Genomic DNA, 25,622 nt, shown 5'->3' with positions numbered 1-25,622 from the left:
AACTTGTGACTCAATTATAAGAACTATACGTTGAATAGGCTCTATTAGTTTAAAAGACTCAAATAACTTGTTACTATCGCAGAGAGTGGAAGGAGTTTTCACTTTTAAAAGTAAGGAGTAACTTATTCATATCGCAAGGGGTGAGGATAGTCTTTTATTCTCAGAAGCAATGAGTAAGTAACACAATAGTGTCTCATAAAATACAGGTGAATGTCAGAGCGATCAAGTGTCGAATCTAAATTTTGAAACTTCTTTAGAAATTAAAAATAAATGAAGGAATGAGATGAATGAGTATTAGGAGAGTAATGAAATGCTAAAGTGCTTCTATTTCTTGTGAATAATTTAAAATACATGATTCCCTAAAGGTGCAAGCTTCTTAGGAATGAAGAAACGACAGGCACTATCATTATCAAACATGAAATTTGCAGAAACAGAAGTAAGAAATAAATACAGAGTGGGTGTTATAGAGAGAAGGGTATCGTATCTTCTAAAAATCCTCATCCATCTTGAACTCATGTATCCCTCCGATCCCATCCAAGCTCGACATCACAGATGCCTTCTGATAATCTCCCACCCTCTTCTCGAAGAAGTTTGTTTTCCCCTGCAGCGATATCAGTTCCATCCAATCGAACGGGTTCTGCACATTGTAAATCTTGCTGTGCCCTAGGGCTACCAGCAGCCGATCTGCCACGAACTCGATGTATTCACTCATCAGATCGCCATTCATCCCCACCAGCGCGCACGGCAATGCCTCACAAACGAATTCCCTCTCAATATCCACTGCCTCCCGGACGATCCCCTGCACTTTCTCCTCGCTCAGCTTCTTCCTCATCAGCGAGTATAACAAGCACGCGAAATCGCAGTGCAGGCCTTCGTCTCGAGATATCAATTCGTTCGAAAATGTCAATCCAGGCATCAGCCCGCGTTTCTTCAACCAGAATATAGCGCAGAAACTTCCGGAGAAGAAGATGCCTTCCACGCAGGCGAATGCTATCAACCGCTCTGCAAAGGACTTGGATCCGTCGATCCAATTGAGCGCCCACTCGGCCTTCTTCGTGATGCAAGGTACAGTCTCCATGGCATGGAACAACCTGTTCTTCTCGACAGAGTCCTTGATGTAGGTTTCGAGCAACAAACTGTACATCTCGGAGTGAATATTCTCAATTGCTATTTGGAAGCCGTAGAACGCTCTCGCCTCCGCGACCTGAACCTCCTTCATGAACCGGCCGGCGAGATTCTCCAGAACAATGCCATCGGAAGCGGCAAAGAAGGCCAGAACATGTTTGATGAAATGCTTCTCATCGGCGGTGAGAGCTTCCCAATGGCGAAGATCCTGAGAAAGATCAACCTCCTCGGCGGTCCAGAAGGAGGCGACGGCTTTCTTATACATTTCCCAAATCTGAGGATATTGAATGGGGAACATACAGAATCTATCGGGGTTAGGGGCGAGCAACGGCTCCTCTGAAATTGCAGGCATGGTTACAAATGTTTGATGGAAGGATTGAAAGAGATGATTGGGAAAATTGATGGGTGGATTGGACTACTAATGGATGAGATTATATATAAGCGAGAGGGAGGGGAAGGAAGATTAAAGAGAAGTTCGTAAATCCAAAAAGAAATTGGAGCGGGAGATTTTGAAATTTTGCAGGAAGCTTGCGGAAGAAGAGAGTGAATGAGAAGGAAGGGCAATTTGGGGATTGTGGAAGATTTCATGATACGATTCGGGTGGAATTTAAAATAAATATTTTTTTACATTAAATTGGCGCCGTTTCAACCAATAACTCATTTTAAAACACTTATTATTCCCTTTTTAAAAAATTTATGATTACAAAAATTAACATATATATATATCTATATATTTTTATTTTTTTAAAAATAATAAATATGAAAATTTTGGGTCCTGACGTGACAAATCATCTATAAAACCAAAGCCACGGGGCAGAGACGTGGCAAGCAGGAGCACACACGAGCCAACCAACCATCTACGAATTTTCTATTTATTTTTGTAAAAAAAAGTGTCTTTCATAGGACTGGTCCGGCCCGGTCCGGCCGGCCCAAAATTTAAAGAGCGAGGCAACCTTAAAACTCCAGCTCTTGCACTATTTCCCTCTTCCTCTCCTCCCTTCGGGATTTTCTCCGTAAGCTTCTCTATATCCCAGAAATCTTCATCGACTTCAAAAACGAGAAGCCCTAGAATCAATTTCCACTCTCTCTCTCTCGATCAAATAGACGCGGTTTACGACAATACTGGAAAGATCCTTTGCGTCTGCTATTTCACTGGAACGGAGTTCAAATTCCACAGCGAAGCCATCCACATCCCCGAGGAACAGATTCGATTGGAATTCCAGTAAACGAAGGCCTGTATTTCCTTCGGGTAATAAACTTCCCTTTGCTGATTTTGTGTGCCGTCCTTGCTCTGTTCAAGCTTCTTACTGTTCTCGGCATTGGTACGTTTAGAACGAGTTCTACTTACATTAGAGATTTGAGCTTATAAAGTTGGGTCTACTTTGTTTTTTATTTTTTATTTTTTTTATTTTATTGAATGCTGTTGAGTTTCTTTGAAGGCGTAAATTATAAAATTAAAGTAGAAAATCTCTTATTGAGTATAATTGGAAACATGTTTTTTGTAAGTCCACATCCAAGCGGGATTAAAAAAAAAAAAAAAAAAAAAAAAAAAAAAAAAAAAAAAAAAAAAAAAAAAAAAAAAAAAAAAAAAAAAAAAAAAAAAAAAAAAAAAAAAAAAAAAAAAAAAAAAAAACTTCCTTAGGGTTTTGTTTTATCCTTTGCACTCCACACTTATTTGGAAGGAAAACAGGGGTTGGCCAAAAGCTTTACTTGATATTACTAGCATCACTAAGCCGCTAACGATTTCAATTTAGTTTTTCAGAGGTATCTGTAAGGAACATGGAGAAAGCTGCAATTGATTCTGCCTCTGATGGCGAGGAAGAATATGTATTGATTGACCTGGGGGATGTATCGCTGCTTGACATCCCACCCAATGCCCCATATGTTCTATCTGTATGAATCTTTCTGATCCACTCTAATTTCAAGTACTGAATATTTCTCTGCGAGCTAATCTGTATGGTTTATGTGAATTTTGATTAATTTGTTTTGCAGGGTTTGGACACTATGAATCCAATCTTAACTATCTGCGACAAAATTAAGATGGTGAGTTGTTAATAAAAGATACAATCTCTACACCTAGAAGCACTGCAGCAGAACCATAATGTATAATCTCCTGCCATTATTGTCTCTCTCTTTTGTAGATTGGAGAATATGAAGAAACCATAGGTACATGTCTTACCTTTGCGGAAGGTGAGTAAATTTTAAAGGAAATGAAACCATTTGATTCCTGAACCTTAAAGCAAGTTTTGTATTTGATCTTTGAAGATTAAAAAATGTTGGGATATGTTCTGTTTACACTGAAAAGTCTGTGTTCCCTATTGTAGAGGAAGTCTCTATGGTTGAAGAAGAAGCTGTGCCATCTAAAACAAATCGTCGCTCGGAAAAAGCAGTCGAACCACATCAAGCTCCTAGAAAGGATCTGAAGCCCGTTGCTTCTGTACATAAGATCCTTAAATTTAAGTTACTTGATTCTGTTGATTCTGCTGTTCCAGACTCAACTTCTTAGTCATTAAATTTTTGTATATTACTTCACCCCGATCTATTTAATTCTTAGTTTCCCATATTATTGTAACGAGTTTTAAAGTTTTGGAATATACATAAGAAAAGGTTTTCATTCATGTTAAAGTTTCAATCTTTTCTCATCTCTAACCAAGGAGTTAAAAACCGGATTGACCCAACATAATTATAAAAAAATAAAATAAAATAATGAAACAGTGTGCTAAAAGGATCGAGAACATACCCAAAGCCACACAGTTTTGGCAAAAGCGACAACTCAGGATCATCAAACTCCAAAGAGTGTCCACGTAGAATTTTATCGTTGTCGGTTAATTTTACGAGCACTCGTTGCGACATCTAGTCATCTTCGCGAAATTGATTGCCATCTTCTGAGAACTGCCATTCTCCCACACATCGCTGAATATCTTTTCTGCTTCTAAAGGAGTGAGAAGATGCCTGGATTAACTGCACCCTCAGATTACTCGCAAGAGCCACTTCGTCACCCATGTCTCCGAATCAACGCCAAGGTAAGCTTCTTCCTTCTTCCATCTCTATGGGAATTTTCTTTTGTTCCCGGAATCGCAATCGTTTTGTTGTAGTCTGAAATTATTTGATTTACTCTGGGGTTCTTCGCAATTTCATTATTTGGGTTTCATTCATTTCGTTTTGGTAAAATTTGTTATGAATATTTGTGCTGATTTTCTCTCCCTGACATCTCTGCCTCAGGAGCCCTTCAATGCAGAGCCACCGCGCTCCGCCCTGATCTCGTCTTATGTGACCCCCGTAGACTTCTTTTACAAGAGAAATCATGGCCCTGTTCCATTAGTGGATGATATTGAAAGGTTTCCCTTTCTCTCCCTTTTTTCTTTTCTGCAACTGTTCTTATATCTGTTCACTTTCGTTTTCTTTGTAGATATTCTGTTTCTTTAAATGGCCTAATAGAAAACCCAAAGGAGCTGTTCATGAAAGATATCAGGTGAGCTGTGGAATTTTGGATTTAAAGAGCATTTCCTTTTCTTCATGCAAATTCAAACATAGTTTAACTGTGTGCATTAACATGTTTCAAAGAGAACCTAAGATTGTTATCATTTTACAGGATGCTTCCAAAGTACAATGTCACTGCCACTTTACAGGTATTCTCATAAATAGGCATAAGTTGCTAGTATTTCTTCTTTGCCTGATGTTGGAATATCTAAATCGAAACTACGAGGTTTAAGAGTAGTTTCCATAGCGCTTTGCTTGATTATAATCGACACCATTTGGCATGCGTGGACATAGTGTGCAGGTAATCGAAGGACCGCGATGAGCAAAACCAGAACAGTGAAGGGAGTTGGCTGGGATGTTTCAGCTTTAGGAAATGGTATGCGACATGAATCCGCTAGTGTTTTAGATGTGTTAGCTTGTAAAGTTCATCTTTCTGAAAAAGTTGTTTTGAACCTTACAGCTGTGTGGGGTGGTGCTAAATTGGCTGATGTTCTTGAACTTGTTGGAATACCGAAGCTCAGCTATAGTACACAAAAAGGTGGAAAACATGTTGAGTTTGTGAGCATTGATAGATGCAAGGTACAACGTTGTCCTATTTAGATGTTCTTTTCCAAAGAACATGAGATAAAAAGAGGACATGCCATTGATGAAGATGTTAATAATGTTGTTGATTTTGCTTTAGTTGGAAGGAATTATGTGTAGATAGAATGGAATGATTTTGGTTGCTATGATTATTAAGTACAGGAAGAAAAGGGAGGTCCATACAAGGCATCAATTCCACTGAGCCACGCTTCAAATCCTGAAGCAGATGTTCTCCTTGCTTATGAAATGAATGGAGAAGTAAGTTTTGGTGCTTAAACTCCTCAATGTATTGCTGTTACGTTGCTTATTGTTTGACCATACTATACTTACTATCTTTTACTTTTTCACGAAAGCCTCTTAATCGAGATCATGGGTATCCGTTGCGTGTGGTTATCCCTGGTGTTATTGGTGCTCGTTCTGTTAAATGGCTTGAATCTATTAGCATAATTGCAGAGGAAAGCCAGGTAGGAAATGTGTTTGATTTTTTTCACTCAAGAAATTGCCTTCCTTCATAATGGAGTTCATGGCATTGCTTTGCAGGGTTTCTTTATGCAGAAAGACTACAAAATGTTTCCTCCTTCCGTAAATTGGGATAATATTGATTGGACGACTAGGAGGCCTCAAATGGATTTCCCTGTTCAGGTTTTTGTCGAAGGCTCCTGCTTTTTGCTTGATTGTACTTTTTTCTTTGGTTTTTGCCTTGCTGATGAACCTTAGAAATGTAACAGTCCAAGCCCACCGCTAACTGCTAGCATATATTGTCCTCTTTGGGCTTTTCTTTTCCGGCTTTCCCATAAGGTTTTAAAATGCGTCTACTAGGGAGAAGTTTTCACACTCTTCTAAAGAATGTTTCGTTCACCTCTCTAACCAATGTGGGATCTCACAATCCACCCCCTTGGGAGTTAGGGAGAAGTTTTCACACCCTTAGAAGGAATGCTTCCAATCCACCCCCTCAGGAGCTAGGGAGAAGTTTTCACTCTTATAAGGAATGCTTCGTTCCCCTCTCCAACTAATGTGAAATCACACCATCCATCCTCCTTGGGGCCCTTGGGGGCTAGGGATAAATTTTCACACCTTTATAAACAATGCTTCGTTCCCCTCTCCAATCAATGTGGGATCTCACAATCCACCCCTCTTGGGGGGCCGATCGTCCTCGTTAGCACACTGCCCCGTGTTTGGCTCTGATACCATTTGTAACAGCCTAAGCCCACCGATAACATATATTATCCTCTTTGGTTTTTCCCTTTTAGGTTTTAAAACGCGTCACGAAGGAGAGGTTTCCACACCCTTATAAGAAATGATTCGTTCTCCTCTCCAACTAATGTGAGATCTCAAAAGAAAAAAAGTTCTCGCTCATCGTTTATTTTGAATATCCACTGTTTTTGGGTTGGCGATTCTCTGTTGACTTTGTCCCATTTCACCCGACTAATGCGGTTGAACTTGCTGAATTGCAGTCTGTGATGTGTTCTTTGGAGGATGTAGATCATATAAAGCCCGGAAAGGTTAGTCCACTTATGTACGCAAGTTCAATTTAGTGAAGATAACATACAGATGTTACTTCATGCAAAGAACTTCCTATTGCATATGTTCATCCCGGCAAATTTGTAAGTTCTGGGACATGTCAATCAGAAAAACCTGGAGAATATTGTTCTACTGCATAATATTATAATCTAGCTTTCATCTCTTTTGCATCATATTTCTTTCCTGCTGTTATAGTGTTGATAGTCTTTCCTTTTGTGTTCGTGGGTACGTTGGAATTCAAATTTCTAACTTCTTGGACGATAGTATATGCATTAACCTCTAGATAAGTAGTTAAACAAACAAATATAATTGTGATCTTCAAACGCATGTCAGGTTACGGTTAGTGGTTATGCAGTGTCGGGCGGTGGGCGGGGAATAGAGAGAGTAGATATATCTGTTGATGGAGGCAAAAGCTGGATTGAAGCCACCAGATATCAGAAGACTGGCGTCCCATATGTTGCAGATAGTCGGAGCAGTGACAAGTGGGCATGGGTGCTTTTCGAGGTGACGCTCGATGTGGAACAAGACACGGAAATTGTTGCAAAAGCTGTAAGTGTGGGATGTTGATGCACAGAAATGTGTTTGATTGAAAAGATGAGCTTGTTTAGAAATGTGTGCGCAAAGGTTTGAGTTTGAATTGGATAACGCAGGTTGATTCAGCAGCAAACGTGCAGCCAGAAAGAGTGGAGGAGATATGGAACCTAAGAGGTATACTCAACACCTCATGGCATAGGGTTCAACTTCGAGTTGGTCGGTCCAGTATATAGAAAGAAACAAAGAACAGAAATTAAAGAAATGCTTTATGGTTCTGTATTCTCCTAAACGCACCGTTTTATGTGCGTGCTCCATTGACTGTGGAATTTTTCTTCTTTTAAATCTGTTATTCCGTAAATCATGGACACCATTTATTTATTCATTAAACAAAACCAATGTGTATTTTTCCCTATCCAATTAAATATTAAAATTGGGTGGAGAAGGAAAGATGTGGAAACCGAACGCCGGAAGGGCATCCATTCCATTCTCTAATAAAGTCCTAATAATTGAGATTTATCCATGACCTACGTGGATTCCGCCTATAGCCTTTTGCCATCTGTCCCTTCATTAATTTTCCTCAGTCCTTATAATACGCATCTTGGTACGTGAAATTATTAATTATTTTCTCTTTTTTCTTTTTATAAAAATGTATGTGTTTTTTTGTCTGTTTTCTGTTGGTATCAGTTTACGATATCTTAGTTTAGGGTCTAAGTAATAAAATAAATTAAGTTAAAAACAAATATTATTATTTTCATAATAATGATACCTCAAGTAATTTTCCCTCATTTTATTTGGTCCACTTGGACAGGACATGACATATGAAGCAATTGTTTTATTTTCTTTTCTTTTCCATTAAAAAACAAAGCTATAAAGTTGTTGGCCGTAGATATTGAAATCACAAATTTATTACCAAATAGCTCCACCGCCTCTTCCATCCCCGAAGAGCCATTTATGATCCACCCTCCATTCTTCTTCATCCATCGGTCTACAACGCACCACGTGTGTCAACGCAATTGGATTACCAATTTATGCTCATCCCCAACTCATACATCCAACTTGCCACTCAACCGTGAGGAATCAGCAACGATATTTACAAAAGTGACAGATATGAATCTTGTTTAGTTTAATTTAAATGGCATCATGGCATAAATTAATAATAAGGACCTCATTTTTCGTTTAAGGGTTTAAGGGTAATGTATTGTGGTAGATAATATTTAAAGTCTATGAGTGTCACATCAAGTTTAGAAGAGACGTGTAACTTAATAATTTATTTTTAGTATTTTTAAATTATTTGTGAATATAATTGGATTGGCACATGTCACATGTGGATATACATGTTAAGACTAGTGGACCTCTTTTATGGATAGAGCCGAATTTTCAGCCAAAAAAAACTTAGCTTTTGAATAAACATATATTTCACTTTCGTAGTTGCTAATCAGTAGCCAATCAATTGATTATCATATATTATTGGGTTCTTATCTTCATATTTTTATATTTGATATTGATAAAAGTTAATAAAAAATATTTAAAATTGGATAAATTTTTGGTAAGTGACCTATTTGCGTAGTGTAGATGGTGAAACAAGGGAAGCCAAACAAGCAAGTTGAGTTTGAGTGAGAAGCTAGTTCTATTAAAAACAATGAAGAATAAGGTCAATATAAAGACAGGGAATAAATGTATTTTTGATATAAAAATGGGATATTTGGTGAAATAAAGGTGTCACAATGATCAAAAAAATGAGTGAGTGACAAGTTGGGTAGTTGAAAACTATGAAGAAACCAAGAACATGAAAAGAAAAAAGGGTAAAGATGATGGGAGAAATAAGAACTGTTCATTCAAATGACCATAAAGAAAGTGACAAGACGAGAACATGATTGCGATAACTTTGTTGCATTAAAATCCTACAACACAGGGGAAGCTTTGCACTTTCTTCCAATCCCTAAACTTCATCTTCTGTTCATAACCCTCATCTACCCCATTTTTGTGTTCTTTTCACTGCTCCAATGGAGGAAAATTCCAGCCTTGTCGCGGAATCAACTCTCACAGACGCCATGGAAGCAGAGCCTCAACAAGAAGAAAGAGACCCAGAAAGCAATCCCTTGAACGAACCCCTTCTCAAGAGAAGCAGAACTCTCTCTTCTAGTCCTCTTGCCATTGTTGGGGCCAAGGTTTCTCTGATTGAAAGCTTGGATTACGAGTAAGACCATAGCATTGAAAGCTTTGATTTCTCCTTGAGTTCCTTCAATTTTTGGTTATTTGGTTTGGTTTGAATTCAGGATCAATGAGAACGATCTGTTTAAGCACGATTGGAGAAGCAGATCCAAAGTTCAAGTGTTGCAGTACATATTCTCCAAATGGACATTGGCTTGTCTTGTTGGACTTCTTACAGGGATCATTGCCACTCTCATCAATCTCGCCATTGAAAATATTGCTGGCTACAAGCTTTTGAAAGTGGTCGGTTACATCAAAGAAGAAAGGTATGTTCATTCATGCCGATTACACACCTGGTTTTCTTCCTCTGCAAAACACACAAACTTCATCAGTTCAAAAATTCTGGGTTTCAAATGATTTGGATTTAGGTACCTAATGGGATTCGCCTACTTTACCACTGCAAATTTCCTTCTCACTTTTGTTGCTGCTGTTCTCTGTGTATGCTTTGCTCCCACCGCCGCTGGGCCTGGCATACCAGAAATCAAAGCCTATCTCAATGGCATAGATACTCCTAATATGTTCGGCGCCACCACGTTGATCGTTAAGGTGCGTGTGCCCTGCACTTTCTTGTAATGCCATGAATATCAATGTCAATCATTGAGCAATCCACAAAAGAATCAGACTGATCTTGCGGATCACACAGAACATGTAGATAATCTGATAAACTGAAACTGATGATGAAATTACTCCTTTATAGGAATGAAAGCAAAAGGAGATGTATTTGATCTTTGATATCTTTACGGAGTGGCATTATAAACTTTGATCTCTGCAGATTATTGGGAGCATTGGAGCAGTGGCAGCAGGGCTAGATCTTGGGAAAGAAGGGCCTCTAGTACACATTGGCAGCTGCATTGCTTCTTTACTTGGACAGGGCGGTCCGGATAACTATCGAGTCAAATGGACATGGCTACGCTATTTCAACAACGATCGTGATCGTCGGGATCTTATCACATGCGGAGCGTCATCAGGGGTTTGTGCAGCTTTCCGAGCCCCGGTCGGGGGTGTTCTATTTGCCCTAGAAGAGGTGGCTACATGGTGGAGGAGTGCCCTGCTGTGGAGGACCTTTTTCAGCACAGCCATTGTTGTGGTGGTGCTGAGAACTTTCATTGAAATATGCAAGGCAGGTGAGTGTGGGCTGTTCGGAGAAGGAGGGCTTATTATGTTTGATGTCAGTAGTGTTTCTGTTAGCTACCATATCATGGATATCATACCAGTTGCTATCATTGGCCTTCTTGGTGGGTTCCTTGGAAGCCTTTACAATCATCTTCTGCACAAAATCCTCAGAGTTTACAACCTCATCAATCAGTAAGCAATTTCACTCTCACTCCCTTTCCATATTATTGGATCAAATTTGAAGAATGATCTGATAAGAACTGCAATGGTGAAATGGTATTTGCAGGAAGGGAAAAATGCACAAACTGTTACTGAGCCTAGGAGTATCACTCTTCACTTCAATCTGCCAATACAGTCTGCCATACCTTGGCCAATGCACCCCTTGCAACCCTTCTTTTCCAGGTTCCGCCTGCCCCACCAATGGCCGCTCCGGCAACTTCAAGCAATTCAACTGTCCTAAAGGCCATTACAACGACCTCGCCACCCTTCTCCTCGCCACCAACGACGACGCCGTTCGAAACATCTTCTCCACCAACACTTCCACCGAGTACCAGCCCCTTTCCCTCGTCATCTTCTTCCTCCTCTACTGCGTCTTAGGGCTTATCACTTTCGGCATCGCCGTCCCCTCCGGTCTCTTCCTTCCGATCATTTTGATGGGCTCTGGCTATGGCCGTCTCATCGGCCTCCTCATGCGGCCCTACTCCGATCTTGATCAGGGACTTTTGGCTGTTCTCGGTGCTGCCTCCTTAATGGCCGGCTCCATGCGGATGACCGTTTCCCTCTGCGTTATATTCCTCGAGCTCACCAACAATCTCCTTCTACTTCCGATTACGATGATTGTCCTTCTGATTGGAAAAACCGTCGGGGACTGTTTTAACCCTAGTATTTATGACATCATTCTACATCTGAAGGGGCTTCCGTTCTTGGACGCGAATCCGGAGACGTGGATGAGGAACATCACGGTGGGCGAACTGGCTGACGCAAAGCCGGCGGTGGTGACGCTGCGGGGATTGGAGAAAGTGTCCCGCATTGTGGAGGTTCTTAAGAACACGACGCATAACGGGTTCCCTGTTGTGGACTCGGACGCAGTGGTGCCGCCAGTGGGGATGGCAGTGGGGGCGACGGAGCTGCACGGGCTAGTGCTGAGAGCGCATTTGCTGCAGGTGCTGAAAAAGAAATGGTTCTTGAGAGAGAAGAGAAGAACAGAGGAATGGGAGGTGAGGGAGAAGTTTACATGGGTGGAATTGGCGGAGAGGGAAGGGAAGATTGAGGAGCTTGCAGTGAAGAAGGAGGAGATGGATATGTACGTTGATCTTCATCCTCTTACCAACACTACGCCTTATACAGTAATGGAGAGCATGTCTGTGGCCAAAGCTCTGGTTCTGTTCCGCCAAGTGGGGCTCCGCCATTTGCTCATCGTGCCCAAGTATGAAGCTGCTGGGGTAAGCTTTTCTTCTCCTCCTCCTCCTCCTCCTCCTCCTCCTTTACACATGAATCAATCAAACAGATTTCTGTGTTTCATTCTCTGCAGGCTCCGCCAGTAATTGGGATTTTGACGAGGCAGGACTTGAGGCCGTACAACATTCTGAGTGCGTTCCCTCATCTTGCCAAGATCAAAGGCAACGAAAAACGGAACTGAACTCTCAGATTTGTCTCATTCATGATTCATCAACAGACACATACTCTCCACACACATATTCCAACCTCTGCTTTTCTGCTGCATTTCTTCATATCATTGCTTCTATACTTTCCTCTTTTCTTCACCAATTTTGGCTTCTATTTATTCAATTTTACAATAAGCAAAAGGATTCTCCATTTATTCGATTTTGATTCACAATTTGACCTTTGACCCGTCCTTGAACTTTGTCGGTTGGGCGTAATTGGGCTTGACTTGGGCAGTTTTTGTCACTCCAGCAGAAGGGAAAATGATGATAATAAAATAGCACATAATATTTATAATTACCATAAGCTGTGTAGTCATTTCAGACTTTCCATGATGCCTCACTAATTCCATATCATCATAAAATGGCAAAGTTAGAGGAAAAATAAAGGTGGCATCAAGTGAGTTGGGTTTAAATCAACTTTATTAATTTATGGATATCATTTTTTGGTACAAAATATGAACTCATCTTATCTTATCTTGATATCATAAAAGTCCAAAACTTAATTAATCTAAGTCGGGAATAATTAGTAAATCGAAAATCAAACCATGACCCATTAGATGGGATAATTAGAATGAATCAAAGATTAAAACATCTTCTTCTTTCTTGCAAATGAAAATCGTCAATACAATATTGCAATTTCAGTTTTAATTGTAATAATAAATATTCACATTTTATATTCCGCACTTCAAATGATTATCCATGCACAGAGGATCTGATTTTATTTCAATTTATAAAGATCGAACCTTAAAGTTCAAGGTCCCACTTCTCCTCTGCCACGATCCCCTGTTCTTGCCCTTCTTCGTGAGTTCTCCACCCATTTAGGGCTCAAGATACGCCATTAACAACCTTCAATTCCTCCTCCCTCTCGCGCGAACCGTTACGCGAAACCAGCGGCGGAAGGCAACAGAACTTCGACTCAAATCCGATCATATTTTTGTCATCAACGCCGTTGCCGACGGTCCTCTCGCTATTGCGGACCGAACCCGTTCCCGGAAGGCAAGGCTCATCGGTTTTTCGATTGTCGTTGTGATTTAGGAAAGCAAAACTCGCCTCATCTCCGAGGCTCTCTCGGAACAGATCAGCCAGTTTCTTCCTCCTCTTCGTCGGTAATGGCGACGAGTTGAATGTCGATGGTTTGTCGTCGGCACCGGCTTGGCTAGCTCGGGGAGTTCCCGCCGGGAAGCGGTGGTGAATAGGAGTATTGTCTCTGGATGGGGTGAAATCTGTATAAGGTTTAAATTTAAGTTTTAGTATTTCAAACTTATATAAGGGAGGGAACAAACTTCAAAATTAAAATGAGTAAACTTTAAAATATATAACCATCCTCAAGATAGTTTTTAAAAAAGTACTTTTAATTAATATATAAATTTAATACAAAAGTTGATGATGAAAATCACCTCCTTTGACACTGAAGAAATCTTCACAATCGGAATCCAACCACGCTCGAGAATCAAAGAAGGCTTCTTCTTTGCTGCCTGTGAAGAACGAACAGATTGAAGAAACAGGGCAATCGAGGAATGGCGCGGCGGAAAGAAGACAGAGAGAAAAGCAAAGCCCAGAAAAGAGCGAAGAAGAATCAAACCAGAAGGCGTCTTGTGGTGAGGGGGTACTACAGAGATGTCCTTGAAGACAGAATCGGCGTTGTCCTGGAGCTTGTAGTGTTTGATCGGTGAAGGCGGAATCTCAAACTTGTCCGTCACAGTCTCCAACGGCGCCGGCGGAGGCTTCACGGCGGAGCATTCCGGTGTACTGCAAAGGGAAGCACATGAGCCCATCTGTGCTGGCTTAAAAGCAATGGAAGAAGAAGAAGAAGAAGGAAGTGAGAGAGAGAGGCATGAGAATGGGGAGTTGCCTTCTTTTTTAAAAAAGAAAAAAGAAAAGACTCATTGGGATGAATTGAATGGAATGGAGGCTTGTAAGTGCCCAGTAAACAGAAATGAAAGCGATTTTTCCTTGGGATACGAGACGCAATTATAATCTACAATCAAATTAGTTTCAATATCTTAATTTATACATTAGGGAGGAAAATGTGGTAACCAAGTGATATCATTTTTGTTGAACATATATTAATTACCAAAAAATGGGGATTGGGAAAACTGAAGGGACGCCCCCAAAACAAGGCCTGAGGCGTAGGAAAGTACAAGTAAATAATGGGAGTAACGTGTCCGCTAATTGACTGGTCAAACATACTGTCTTCACGTACTTCAAACAACTCTGACGTGGCGCTTCCCGAGTTTAAATTTTACTTTAATATTATTAATGTTTCATTTGTTTAATTATGATTACATATCAATTAATGTGTTAATTTAATCCTACTCCATTAATTATAATATTATGTATATGATTTAGATGTCAAATATTTAAACACACGCATCTTTCTTTCTCACTATTTTTTAATTTAGTCCTTTCTTTCCTTCACGTATGTTTTTAGTATTCTTATCTAAATGGTGAACGTCAAAATTCAGTAATTTTTAAAATATATGAGATAGTTGATAGTAAGAATAATAATCAGAGAATTATATTAAACCAAACTTGCAAATAATGCCAAATGTGTGATAAATTTTATTTGTGATTACGCGACTTGGCACGGTTTTTGAATATCTTAAAACTTTATGAATTATGTAGAAAGAAAATCAAATTAAATGACAAAATATGACACATTCTCCCATGTTCTGAGGGGCGCATAATTATTTATTCTTAAAAAAAAAAAAACAAAAATTTGCCACCTCAGGCTCCTGCTCTTGCCTCTTTGTATATGTTAGGTTCACGTGGCTGGCTGGCTACGCCAACCAATTATTCCACCAATCAATCTGCTCCTCCTACGTTTGGTGCCTCAATTTTTATTTCTTAATATGGTTTTTAAATTGTTCATTTATACCATATTAGCTTGGATAAAATTAACATGGTATTTATTCAAATTTATTTATTTAAAGGGTTGAATAATAATTACGATATTTAAAAGATCGGGTCCGTTTACCCTTCTAAACTTTCAAAAAATTGTTTTGATTACCTAGCTAAATATCATGATGCCTATTATATATATATATTATACACACACGAATGATGTAAGTCAACTAGACAAAATTCAAGTAATAAGTAGTGATGTTGGGATTTGATGTCTGCCATCATACACCTCACAAAACTCCACCCCCAATAGAAATGTTTTTATTTGGTAGTTCGACCTTCGTTGTCTCCATTTTTTTTAAACATTGTTATTATTGTATCAAAGAAATTTGGAAACTTATAGATTTGAATCTATTTATTGATGGATGAAATAAATAAGTACCAAAAGTCTCACGTTAATTAATTAAGAAATTGAAATTACTTCATAAGGGATAATTGAAAGGGAAGTTTTGTTTTTTTTTTTTCCTTCCAAAATCATAATCAGTGTAAAATTTCCTTGCCCCCATTTACGAAAAAAATGTAGAAAAGGAGGGATGCCACTTTCAGACGGTCCACAAAGAGCCCACGGAGGACGATCTTCTTATTCATCAGTCGAGCCGCCAGGGGTTGGTAAGATAATCTATAAAAACGAAAAAGCATCTGAGTTGGGATTTGGGGTTCTTTGTCTTGGAATTTTCGAGAATTGAATCTGTATCTGCAAATTCATCGCTGTTGAATTACTCGAGTTTTTGATCGGCTAAGCGAGTAAGAGGCAGACGAAAATGGGAGTAGCTGCGAAAATCGCACCGTCAATGCTATCCTCAGATTTTGCCAATTTAGCTTCGGAGGCCGAAAGAATGCTTAAATTTGGAGCGGATTGGCTTCACATGGATATTATGGTACCCACACGCTCTCTATTTCTGTTTTCCTGAATCGCCATTTCTCTACAGTTATAATTGGACGAAGTACCTTTTGATTCTTGCTCCCATTTGGTTCTGTTTCATAACCCAATAATTTGATCCTAGATTTTGCCTTCTTAGTCTGACTTCCCACCGGATAGCTCTCGTGTAGTTTAATTTGTTCATAATCTACTTGACTAATTGTTTGAATCGTATAATTTGTCGGTGCTTTTCTGGGTCTTAATAAAATTCTATCTACCCTAATTTAGTACTTCTGTAGTAATAGTGTAAGGTAGTCCATGGAGGACGAGCAGACTTTTACCTTCACCAATATTTTCTCTGTGCTACTAATTGTTATAGTCCTGTTTAAAGAATGGATTTTACTTTCTTGTAAATGGGTTGGTGACAGTGTACAGAAAGGCGCATGGAGATGCATAATCCAATTACTGATCTTACAATGACATGCTTGCGAAGTTTGAGATAAATTTATCTGCCATCACATCTGATATCTGTTGTTGCTTTATTTGCAGGATGGGTAGGCTCATTCTTTGCTGATATCATACTCCTGTTGAACTGCAATGTGCTTCATGTGAATGGGTTTTAAATTTCCCTCTAAATAACTTGACCTCGACCTGTGTGGTGTTTTGATCGCTTCTAGTATCTACTTTCCAGCCACATGCCTGCTTATTTATAAATATTTGCTGAAGAAACTTGAGAACTATATAGTTTTATTTATTGATTTTATTATTTCTAAAGTAAAAAAAATGTGAGATCTCATATCGGTTAGAGAGAAGAACGAAATATTCCTTATAAGCGTGTGGAGACCTCTCCCTAGACACGTTTTAAAACCTTGAGTGTAGCTTAGGGAAAGCCCAAAGAGGACAATATCTGATTTCTTTCCATGTTTATTGGTCTACCTTCAGAACATTCTTTCTGCTACCATCCTTTTTAATAGGAAATAAATCTGGGGCTGCAAACTAAAAAAGTGTTGGCCCCTACCCAGAATGAACTATTATCAAGAAAATCACAAAGATTTTTCTTTTAAATGCATCGACATGGTGGCCCCGTGAAAATCTATCCATTATCATTTGGTTGAGTTCATTCTGTAACAGGATTGTGGATCATTTCACGGTGATGTGATTTGTGCATCATCTGGATTAACATAAGTTGGGCTTGCTTTTCTAGCAAAGTAATAGTTTTTTTGTTTATGCATTTACCGCAGGCACTTTGTCCCGAATCTGACAATTGGTGCTCCAGTCATCGAGAGTTTAAGAAAACATACAAAGTAACATAACCTCTTTGCTTCTTCAGTTTGAAGAATTTGAATTCAATCTGTTAAGAGTTTGATGACATTACTTGAGTTTATGAGGAATTAATTTCTTGTCTTGCAGGGCATATCTTGATTGCCACCTTATGGTTACAAATCCACTTGATTACGTTGAACCCTTCGCAAAAGCTGGTGCTTCAGGCTTTACATTTCATGTTGAAGTATCCAAAGGTACATTGTGTTTGAACTTCAGATTTGTTCTACTTCTATGGCATCAAAATTGTTTAACTTTTCTTTCCCTCTTCTCTGGTAGACAATTGGCAGCAATTAATCCAAGAAATCAAGTCAAAGGGCATGAAGTCCGGGGTTGCTCTAAAACCCGGAACACCCATTGAAGAAGTTTATCCTTTGGTATGCAATTCATCTTTACATCTTCTCCCCCAATCTCATATCCTTCATTTACAAGGATGTTATAGTTCATTGATATATAGCGCTGCAAAGTGCTTATGGTTTTGTGCAAATGCTGCTTCATTAAATTTTTTCTATAATTGGTAAGTGATGCTTGTTCTTTTTTTCAATTTTCAGGTAGAAAGTGAAAATCCTGTGGAAATGGTCCTTGTTATGACAGTCGAACCTGGTTTTGGTGGCCAAAAGTTCATGCCTGAAACGATGGATAAGGTTCCATTACTTCGACATTTTTCAATATTCCTTGAGGATTGTTTGATTGGCGTTTCTTGTTGAATCTCATTACTGATTTTAACTTATCCAGGTACGGAAGTTAAGACAGAAGTACCCGTCTCTTGACATCGAGGTATATGCTACGTAGCGTGTACTCGTTGCAGTTCAAATTCAGCATATAGATGGCTGTATGAGGGATGGTTTCTGACTGGTCATTTTTGCTTTGGTGGGCAGGTGGATGGCGGGTTGGGACCTTCGACCATAGATGCAGCAGCGTCAGCTGGGGCAAACTGCATCGTTGCAGGAAGTTCGGTGTTTGGAGCTCCCGAGCCTTCCGAAGTTATATCCATTCTGAGGAAAAGTGTTGAGGAGGCTCAACAGAACTCTTGATCCTTTAACAAGCTTCAAGAATCCGTCATCAAATCTTGTTTTACTCTTTTTGCAATTCATACACCATCAAATCTCTTGCTATTGTTTCTTAACATGGAGTCAAAGGCTGCATATGGCTCGACGTGGCGGCTGGGTTACAGCATTTGCCCCATGTTATGAAACCAGTTTTACATTCACTGGAACATCATCGCTTGCTATTGTTCCTTAACGATGATTTCGATGGAGGATGTAATAACTCAAGTTGCAGATATTGTATCTTTGAGTTTGAGTTTTTTCTTTTGAACTTTTTAGAAGGTTTTAAAACGCATATGTTTGGGATAAGTTTCTAAACTTTTATAAAGAACGTTTCGTGACGAGAATGAAGAAACCATTTTAAGTTGAAAAGGAAGAGAGGGAGATCAAATTAAGGAGTAGCTTCAAAGTTTGAAGCGAAAGAAAGAACAAAAGAAAAGGAGTAATCGTATTGTTGCAGCCGCTGAACTGAGTTCAAAGTTCAGGAGACATAAAGAAAAATGATACAAAATCAGGACATCATGAACTTGAACTCGTCAAAGTTAAGAACACCATCAGAGTTGAGATCAAATTTAGCAATCATTTTCTTGCATTCCTCAATGCTCCTTGATTCCCCAAGCCTACTCAACATCCTCTTCAAACTCTTGGTCGTTATGAACCCACAACCATCCATTTCATACATCCTAAACGCCTCCTTCAAATCACTCACTTTCTCTTCCTCTCCCACTTCTTCCACAAACGCAACAAATTCACCCCACCCCATCAACCCATCGCCGTCCGTATCCAAATTCTCCACAGCCATCTCCGCCTCCTCCAGCGTCAAACTACCCCCGACGCCAGCCATACACCGCTGCAGCTCCAGTGGAGACAGCTTCCCATCGCCATCTCCGTCGACCTGCTTGAACACCTTCTCGTACAACGCCATTTTGTCCATCATTCTGGATCCGAATGAAGAAAGAGAAATGGGTATGAAGAATTGTAGATTAGAGCAAAATGGGTCTGGAATTATATGAAAAGGAATGCGCGTACCGTGGTTTGACCGCCGATTCGTTGGGGAATGAAAATGGCAGATGCCGTCAAGTCGTGGAGCAGATGGCCGACCATTTCTTTTCTTCACCGTTTCAACGAAGTCGAAGAAAGGGGCTTCTCAGCGATTGTTGAATAAACAATTCTGCCACAAAGATTTGACAGAGAAGGAATGAATGTTGGCAACTTCCGACCGGTTTGACAGTTTCTTCCCTCCTTACGAAAACATAAAATAATAAAGTTGGAAAGTTCTTGATTTATTCCTTTCACAAAGTTGCCATCTTTTTTATTTTCTTCTTCTGAGTTCTTCAAAAGATTAAGAATTAAAAGCTCGAAGCTTCCAAACAAATCATTTTTGTACGAAAAAAAAAAAAAAAAAAAGAATTCAAAACCTCCACACGCACATACTTTATGCTTAATATTAGCTCATCAGCTCCATTCTTCATATCTAAAATTTATTGTTTTAACTAAACTTCACTCATCACAATCATCACTGCAACACTCCACTATTTGTCTTCAACAAATGGTCAACTCTAAATATGAACTCTAGTGCACTGTAGTTTTCGCTCTAGACATTTACAAGTTTACATCAGTTATGAACATGTAATGAAAGAGATGGCAGCTCAGAGTCTTTGCCTATCTACTTTTCTCGTGCGTGTGTACAACTAAGACGTGGAATCAGACTTTTGCTCAGCATCAAGCGAGGCATGCACTTGAGCAGCATACTGCAAGTTCCACAGCACATCCTCAAACGAGGGTCGAGACGATGATATGTCGGTAGATATGCACTTCTTTGTGATAGATATAACTCTTGATAACGACTCTTGGGAGCTTGTGGTCAATACAACTGGATCCACAATTCGTCTCCGCCCATCCGTGCTGCCAAAGGATGCCTGTTGTTGTTTCATACACATAAAAAGATTCAGAAACCACAAAGAACAGAATAAGCAGCTCTTTTGGTTGAACTTGAATGGAAACTCAGCCATTGAGAAATGAATGAGAAGAGAAAATGTAAAATACCATGTCATTCAGAAGAAATGCTTCTTCTCTTCCAGTTACAATAGGCCCAACAAGTGACTCAAGCAATATATACCCAAAATTGTAAACATCATCCTCCACCAACTTTTTCCTTGGTTTTGAGCCCTCTCCCTTTGTCTACAAAAAGAAAGGATATGGTATAAGTTCATTCAACAAAAGAAGCCAGAAGAAATCTCAAGAACTAAAATCCAAAGACTAAGCTAACTAACTTACCTCGTGTTTTCCAGTTTCGTCAGTGATCATCAACGTGCCATAGTCGCTAAGTTTTGGAATTTGATGTTCATCAAGCAATATATTGTTTGTTTTCAATCGATTATGGAATGAACCAGGAATAACCCCTGTGTGTAGATAGTGAATGGCCTTGGCAATTCCAATTAGAATTGTCAACCTATCTGACCACTTCAGTACCTTGTCTGGAAAAGTTTCTACATTTGAAGACAATGAGGCAATGTCACCATCCCATCAATAAATTCAAAGCTAAAGAGAGCCTAAAACATGTTCAAGAATGCAAGTTTTACACAAACTGTTGTATAACAAAGATTATCTTGCAATAACCAGAGAAAACAATGTTTCAAAATTCTATTCTCGACTGTTTTCATGGTGGACTAACCTGATAAAAGGGTACGGTAATTCCCATTCGACACGTATTCGTATACAAGAAGAACTTGGTTGATACTTGAGTTGTCATGTCCGTCTCCTTCTATACAGTGACCAAAAAGGCCAACTAAATGGGGGTGGTGAAGCTTCGAAAGCACATCCAGCCGAACTTTAAGGTTCTGTACTGAAAATTTCTTTGATAAAGCTAAACACCTTATAGCAACAAGGGTTCCATTCTCCAATTTTCCTCTGTAGAGCTGAAGAAGTAAACAAAAACCTTAAATTTTCAGAAGTAAATTCAACGTCCACAAAAGCAGCTTCACAATAAGAAATTTAAACATGGATCTAAGCATCCTGGGGGCATTTTTAGAAGTGAGTTCGTAGATGAAAGGCTCAGCTAAGAAAAGCTTTTGGTTGACAGAACCCTTAATCAGATCAAGTGCTTGGGTAATACCTTTCCTATAGAACCTTCTCCCAAGAGCATTGACTTATCGAAGTCCTTTGTAGCTTCCCTTAGTTCTTGAAAGGAAAATGATCGACATACTGGAACAGTCTGAGCACCTAGCTTCATAGCTTGAGAAATAAACCCTACAAAATAACACTTCCTCTAAGCTTTCATAGACATTAGAATCAGACAAACAGACATAACTTACTGGCATTTGCAAGTAGCGCAGATGGAGCTGCAGCAGGTGAGTTTTCTTGTATAACTTTTGGCGGTACTGGCTGTTCTTGTACTGTTCTTTTGAAGAGCCTTCGGTACAAATAAATAAGTCCCAAGGCTAAAAGCACAATAACAATTATAGCTCCACAGATGAAGGCAACAATCAACAGGTTTTGTTTTCTTCGAGACTTGCCTGATCCTTCAAGGGCTTCTGCACAAAATGATGCTTCATGCTGGTGTTGCAAGTCAGCAGCAAAACAATTCCCACCAAATCTAACCATTCTCTTGTCTGAAGAACTACTCAAGCAAGTGGGAAGTGTTCCAGTCAACTTGTTCTTGGAAATATCAACATACCCAAGTTTTGTACTGCAACTTAGAGGATTTTGAAGAGATCCACTCATCATATTTGAAGCTAAATTCAGATATGTAATGTTTGGCAAATTGAACAGGAAAGGGGGTGGCGACCCTGTTAGTTGATTGGATGATAAATCAAGATGTTGAAGCTGATCCATTTGACTAAAGTGCTTAGGAATTTCACCGGATAAAGCATTCTTGCTAAGTAGAAGTGTAACTAATCCTTTTGACATCACAGGAAGCACAGAGTTTAGCTTATTCTCTCTCATATCCAGTACATGCAAATTGGTTAAAGCACTCAAGTCGGGCAATTCCCCAGAAATTTCATTGTGGGACAGAGAAACATCAGCTAATGTTCTAATTTTGCATAACGAAGAGGGAAATTGACCCATTAGTCGATTGCTTTTCAAGCTCAAAAAGGTAAGGTTTGTTAGAGAATCAAGCCAATCAGGGACTGTTTCGTTGAAGAAATTGCCATCAAGAACCAATGAATAGAGTTGAACCATGGTGGAAATCCTAGAAGGGATTTGACCATATATGAAATTAGAGCTCAAATCCAAGAACTCAAGCGAGGAGAGACGATGAATCTTATCAGGAAGTGGCCCCCAAATCCCCAAAGAAATTAAGCTGAGAACCCGCAAGCTACTTAACCTGGACAATGTGGTAACGAAGGAATCCATGGAAAATCTCTCAGATAGAGTTTGATTCGGAATTGGAAACCCATTAAACCCTCTAAATTTGACAAGCTTATCCCCCATAATTCTGAGTTCAGTCACTACATTGTCCTGGCACGCAATAGTCATATCTCGAGATGGGGAAACATTACAGAGGTCGCCATCGAAAGCGTCCATAACTTCCAAGGAAGAAGGGTACTCCAAATGCTTCCTAATCTGTAACAGGATTTGAATCTGAGAAGTTTGTAGCTGATGGGTATTGGGAAGGAATAAAATCCATGAAAGACTGACAATAAGGAAAAGTTGCAGAGAACCCATTTGAGAAAGCCTCTGAAACTAGCTGGGTAATCAACAAGATGATCGAAAACGAAGAACGAACGCAAGAATTCTTTGTCTGAACCTCATGGTATGAAACTGGAAAAACTTTTGATCGAATTCATCAAAAGCGAACTATCTGGGGAAATTCCCCCAGCAGGAATTATTCTCCACTCGAGTAGAAAATACAAAAGTAATGCTGCTAAACCCTCAAAAACAGAGAGCAAAGCTCCGACCAAAAGGAAAAGAGAAAGCAATTAAACAGAGAAAATCAGAGTAAAGCAGAGAATCTTCTAAACAGAGTACACTTCCCACAGGTAACAAACGCTCAAGGATGAAAAAGCTGCAATAGAATTGGAAGAGACAAGATACAAAAACTCAAGCTGACGATCACAAACAATGTATCGGTAGGATAAAATCCTAAAAAACAGAGAAGAAACCAAACAAAACAAAAAGGGGATGGGGGAAAATAAAGACAAAATGATAAAGCAGAGTAAAGAAAGCACTAGCGTTGCTCTTCCATAAAAAAATAAAAAGGAAGAAGACGAAGAAGAAGGGAATTAAGGAGGATAAGAGATAATTGGTAGAGGTAGTTGAAAGGGTGCTCTAAAAATCAGAACCAAGACTGAAAGAGCATTAACTACACCTACAAGGTGGTCTTCTCTGACATGCAAGAGCTCAAGATTTCGTCCTTGGAGCAAATAAACCAAGTGGGGATGGATAAAATGGCGGTGGGTGTGAGCCCAACAGGAAAAAGATCGAATTCTGTGAAGAAGAAAGAAAGTGGAGTGCGCTGGCGAGCTCTGTCCCGCTGCTAAATATGAAACGCCATGCTACTCTCTCTGTGTTGTTTGCTTCTTTCTTATTACTCTGTTTTTTTTTCCTTCGGTTTTTTTTTTTAATATTTCTCTGTTGTCATTATTATCCTACATATTTCGAAGAATTTACGATGTTGCCATCACGTGCTTTCTTTTTTAGTTACCCGTTTTTATTATTATACACACAGTCTGAGATATTACCGTTATAAATGAACCGCCACGGTCACGAATCACAATTTCCTTCCCACATGTATTTTTTTTATATATATTAAATTAAGTTTTAGGTTTAAATTCCATTTTTATTTGTATTTTGGGTTTAAAATTTTAAATTATTTATTTTGGTTCTTCAATTTTAATTTTTTTTTTTTGAATTTTGGGTTTTAAACTATTAAATATTAATTACTTTTTTCTTTTTTATAATTTTTATTTTAGATTAGATGAAAAATAAAAAAATATAAAGAAAAGAAACGAAAGCGGCAGTAATAAATAATGTGAAACAACATGTGAGACCAATTTAATACCACCCCTCACTTATGCTTCACACTTTCACTTGTGCTTTACATGTCCATTCTCAACGGTTCTATTTTATTTTTATATTTTTATTTTTTTTTAAATATACACTTTATTTTTTATAGGAACGCAATCCTTAGTGTGAAGCATATACGTTTTAAAACGGTAAGGTTGATGGTACGTAACGGATAACAACGAACAATATATGTCAGTGGTTGACTTAAGTTGTTACATATGATATTAAAACCAAACACGTGACACATGTTAGATTTCAAGGGGTGTATATTGTGAGATCTCACGTTGACTAAAGAAAATAACGAAACATAACTTATTTTTTTTATTCTTATTTTTTTATGGATAACAGAGCCAAACTCAGTAATCTTTTACATTTTTTCTTATTTTTTATTCTTCAAATGATTTTTCATTCAATTTCAATATATAAAAAGTTTACCATGCGTTAATTTATATGGATAATGTTATACATGATGTGAAGTAAGTTTTACAATTTTTACAATAGATGTCGTATTAATGTCTTTACATTATATCCATAGAAAAAATTTAACCTATTCTTTATTCTCTTATTTTTAGATTGGCATGTTATATTCCTTTCATGTCTTTGTCATTTACATTATCTTCACCCTTATCCATTTCTTTATCTTCAATTTTTGAGGATTCTTATTTTACCTTCATAAACTAAAACGACAAAAAATAATAATACTTTTTATCGATACTTTATAAAGAAAAACTACTAGTAGTTTATTTTAAAGTATTCAGTTTAAATGTTTCAATACTCTTTAAAAAAAAACAAAATTTTAAGTATTTTTATCATTAATATATATATATATATAACTCAAATTGCAATGTTTTAAACAAAAGGTCAAAAATGTAATTATGGCCCGCTAGTACGTAAAATAAAATATTATTTGGGTAGCGTTGGGTTATTATAAATACTTTTGCAGGTTAGTGTTGATTCCCAACATACCCTAAGCTGCAAAATTAAAAGAAAGAACTTTAATAGGAGGCATCAATGATATAATAGTAAGTAATTGTCAGAACCCAAATACAATAATGAGCGAATAATGGGCGAAACAGACAAGGGTTTGAATGCAAGAATTTGACTGTGATCACCGGAGACCTAGTCTACCACATGTCATAGCATTGCCGAAAATTGCAGCTCAGTTACAATGGCTTCTAATAATTAAAGGTTTGTGCAGCAGTTGGTAGGTAATTTGAATGTTTGTAACAGATTTATAAATTGAATCTCAAGTAT

General features: G+C 38.6%; 8 protein-coding genes and 1 long non-coding RNA gene across 12 annotated transcripts; 4 read left to right on the top strand and 5 right to left on the bottom strand.

The window, feature by feature from the left end:
* Positions 1 to 301: 301 nt before the first annotated feature.
* On the bottom strand, positions 302 to 1,724 carry LOC111489238 (ribonucleoside-diphosphate reductase small chain-like). The gene has a single exon (XM_023137356.1). The coding sequence runs from the start codon at positions 1,475 to 1,477 to the stop codon at positions 488 to 490; it is 990 nt and encodes a 329-aa protein (XP_022993124.1). The 5' UTR covers positions 1,478 to 1,724; the 3' UTR covers positions 302 to 487.
* A 338-nt stretch (positions 1,725 to 2,062) lies between these two features.
* Positions 2,063 to 3,744, top strand: LOC111489725. 4 transcript variants are annotated; one of them, XM_023138065.1, is made up of 5 exons: positions 2,063 to 2,374; positions 2,888 to 3,018; positions 3,118 to 3,168; positions 3,267 to 3,315; positions 3,450 to 3,744. In XM_023138065.1, the coding sequence occupies exons 2-5, from the start codon at positions 2,905 to 2,907 to the stop codon at positions 3,629 to 3,631; spliced, it is 396 nt and encodes a 131-aa protein (XP_022993833.1). In that variant the 5' UTR covers positions 2,063 to 2,374; positions 2,888 to 2,904; the 3' UTR covers positions 3,632 to 3,744. The 4 variants fall into 4 exon arrangements, with proteins under 4 accessions (XP_022993833.1, XP_022993832.1, XP_022993831.1 ...); XM_023138064.1 differs by having other exon boundaries at positions 2,065 to 2,374; positions 2,880 to 3,018; XM_023138063.1 differs by having other exon boundaries at positions 2,065 to 2,447; positions 2,880 to 3,018.
* Positions 3,745 to 3,900: 156 nt separating this feature from the next.
* LOC111489633 (sulfite oxidase-like) lies at positions 3,901 to 7,568 on the top strand. The gene is made up of 12 exons (XM_023137950.1): positions 3,901 to 4,148; positions 4,348 to 4,463; positions 4,535 to 4,597; positions 4,718 to 4,754; positions 4,900 to 4,981; positions 5,066 to 5,184; positions 5,350 to 5,445; positions 5,541 to 5,651; positions 5,728 to 5,829; positions 6,642 to 6,689; positions 7,042 to 7,257; positions 7,359 to 7,568. Exons 1-12 carry the CDS (start codon positions 4,074 to 4,076, stop codon positions 7,473 to 7,475), a joined length of 1,182 nt encoding a protein of 393 aa, XP_022993718.1. The 5' UTR covers positions 3,901 to 4,073; the 3' UTR covers positions 7,476 to 7,568.
* A 1,548-nt stretch (positions 7,569 to 9,116) lies between these two features.
* LOC111488918 lies at positions 9,117 to 10,227 on the bottom strand. Its single transcript, XR_002719298.1, has 2 exons — positions 9,844 to 10,227; positions 9,117 to 9,760 (listed from the first exon to the last, which is right to left on the bottom strand). It is a non-coding gene; the product is annotated as an uncharacterized LOC111488918 (long non-coding RNA).
* Positions 9,212 to 12,388, top strand: LOC111488896 (chloride channel protein CLC-b-like). Its single transcript, XM_023136825.1, has 6 exons — positions 9,212 to 9,439; positions 9,519 to 9,719; positions 9,822 to 9,999; positions 10,226 to 10,758; positions 10,853 to 12,008; positions 12,098 to 12,388. The coding sequence occupies exons 1-6, from the start codon at positions 9,246 to 9,248 to the stop codon at positions 12,203 to 12,205; spliced, it is 2,370 nt and encodes a 789-aa protein (XP_022992593.1). The 5' UTR covers positions 9,212 to 9,245; the 3' UTR covers positions 12,206 to 12,388.
* Positions 12,389 to 12,808: 420 nt separating this feature from the next.
* On the bottom strand, positions 12,809 to 23,871 carry LOC111488914. Its single transcript, XM_023136857.1, has 4 exons — positions 23,565 to 23,871; positions 13,813 to 14,063; positions 13,628 to 13,705; positions 12,809 to 13,453 (listed from the first exon to the last, which is right to left on the bottom strand). Exons 2-4 carry the CDS (start codon positions 14,003 to 14,005, stop codon positions 13,056 to 13,058), a joined length of 669 nt encoding a protein of 222 aa, XP_022992625.1. The 5' UTR covers positions 14,006 to 14,063; positions 23,565 to 23,871; the 3' UTR covers positions 12,809 to 13,055.
* On the top strand, positions 15,616 to 18,602 carry LOC111488913 (ribulose-phosphate 3-epimerase, cytoplasmic isoform). Its single transcript, XM_023136856.1, has 8 exons — positions 15,616 to 16,012; positions 16,543 to 16,547; positions 17,235 to 17,297; positions 17,404 to 17,510; positions 17,593 to 17,690; positions 17,865 to 17,957; positions 18,049 to 18,090; positions 18,192 to 18,602. Exons 1-8 carry the CDS (start codon positions 15,896 to 15,898, stop codon positions 18,345 to 18,347), a joined length of 681 nt encoding a protein of 226 aa, XP_022992624.1. The 5' UTR covers positions 15,616 to 15,895; the 3' UTR covers positions 18,348 to 18,602.
* Positions 18,783 to 19,734, bottom strand: LOC111488916 (putative calcium-binding protein CML19). Its single transcript, XM_023136860.1, has 2 exons — positions 19,389 to 19,734; positions 18,783 to 19,297 (listed from the first exon to the last, which is right to left on the bottom strand). The coding sequence occupies exon 2, from the start codon at positions 19,294 to 19,296 to the stop codon at positions 18,871 to 18,873; it is 426 nt and encodes a 141-aa protein (XP_022992628.1). The 5' UTR covers position 19,297; positions 19,389 to 19,734; the 3' UTR covers positions 18,783 to 18,870.
* On the bottom strand, positions 19,831 to 23,565 carry LOC111488897 (probable inactive leucine-rich repeat receptor-like protein kinase At3g03770). The gene is made up of 6 exons (XM_023136826.1): positions 21,674 to 23,565; positions 21,475 to 21,608; positions 21,034 to 21,277; positions 20,637 to 20,848; positions 20,406 to 20,540; positions 19,831 to 20,278 (listed from the first exon to the last, which is right to left on the bottom strand). Exons 1-6 carry the CDS (start codon positions 23,025 to 23,027, stop codon positions 20,051 to 20,053), a joined length of 2,307 nt encoding a protein of 768 aa, XP_022992594.1. The 5' UTR covers positions 23,028 to 23,565; the 3' UTR covers positions 19,831 to 20,050.
* Positions 23,872 to 25,622: the final 1,751 nt, after the last annotated feature.

The sequence above is a fragment of the Cucurbita maxima genome, unplaced genomic scaffold, assembly GCF_002738345.1.
Source record: "Cucurbita maxima cultivar Rimu unplaced genomic scaffold, Cmax_1.0 Cma_Scf00014, whole genome shotgun sequence".
NCBI lineage: Eukaryota > Viridiplantae > Streptophyta > Magnoliopsida > Cucurbitales > Cucurbitaceae > Cucurbita > Cucurbita maxima.
This window is presented reverse-complemented; position numbering and strand designations above follow the sequence as displayed.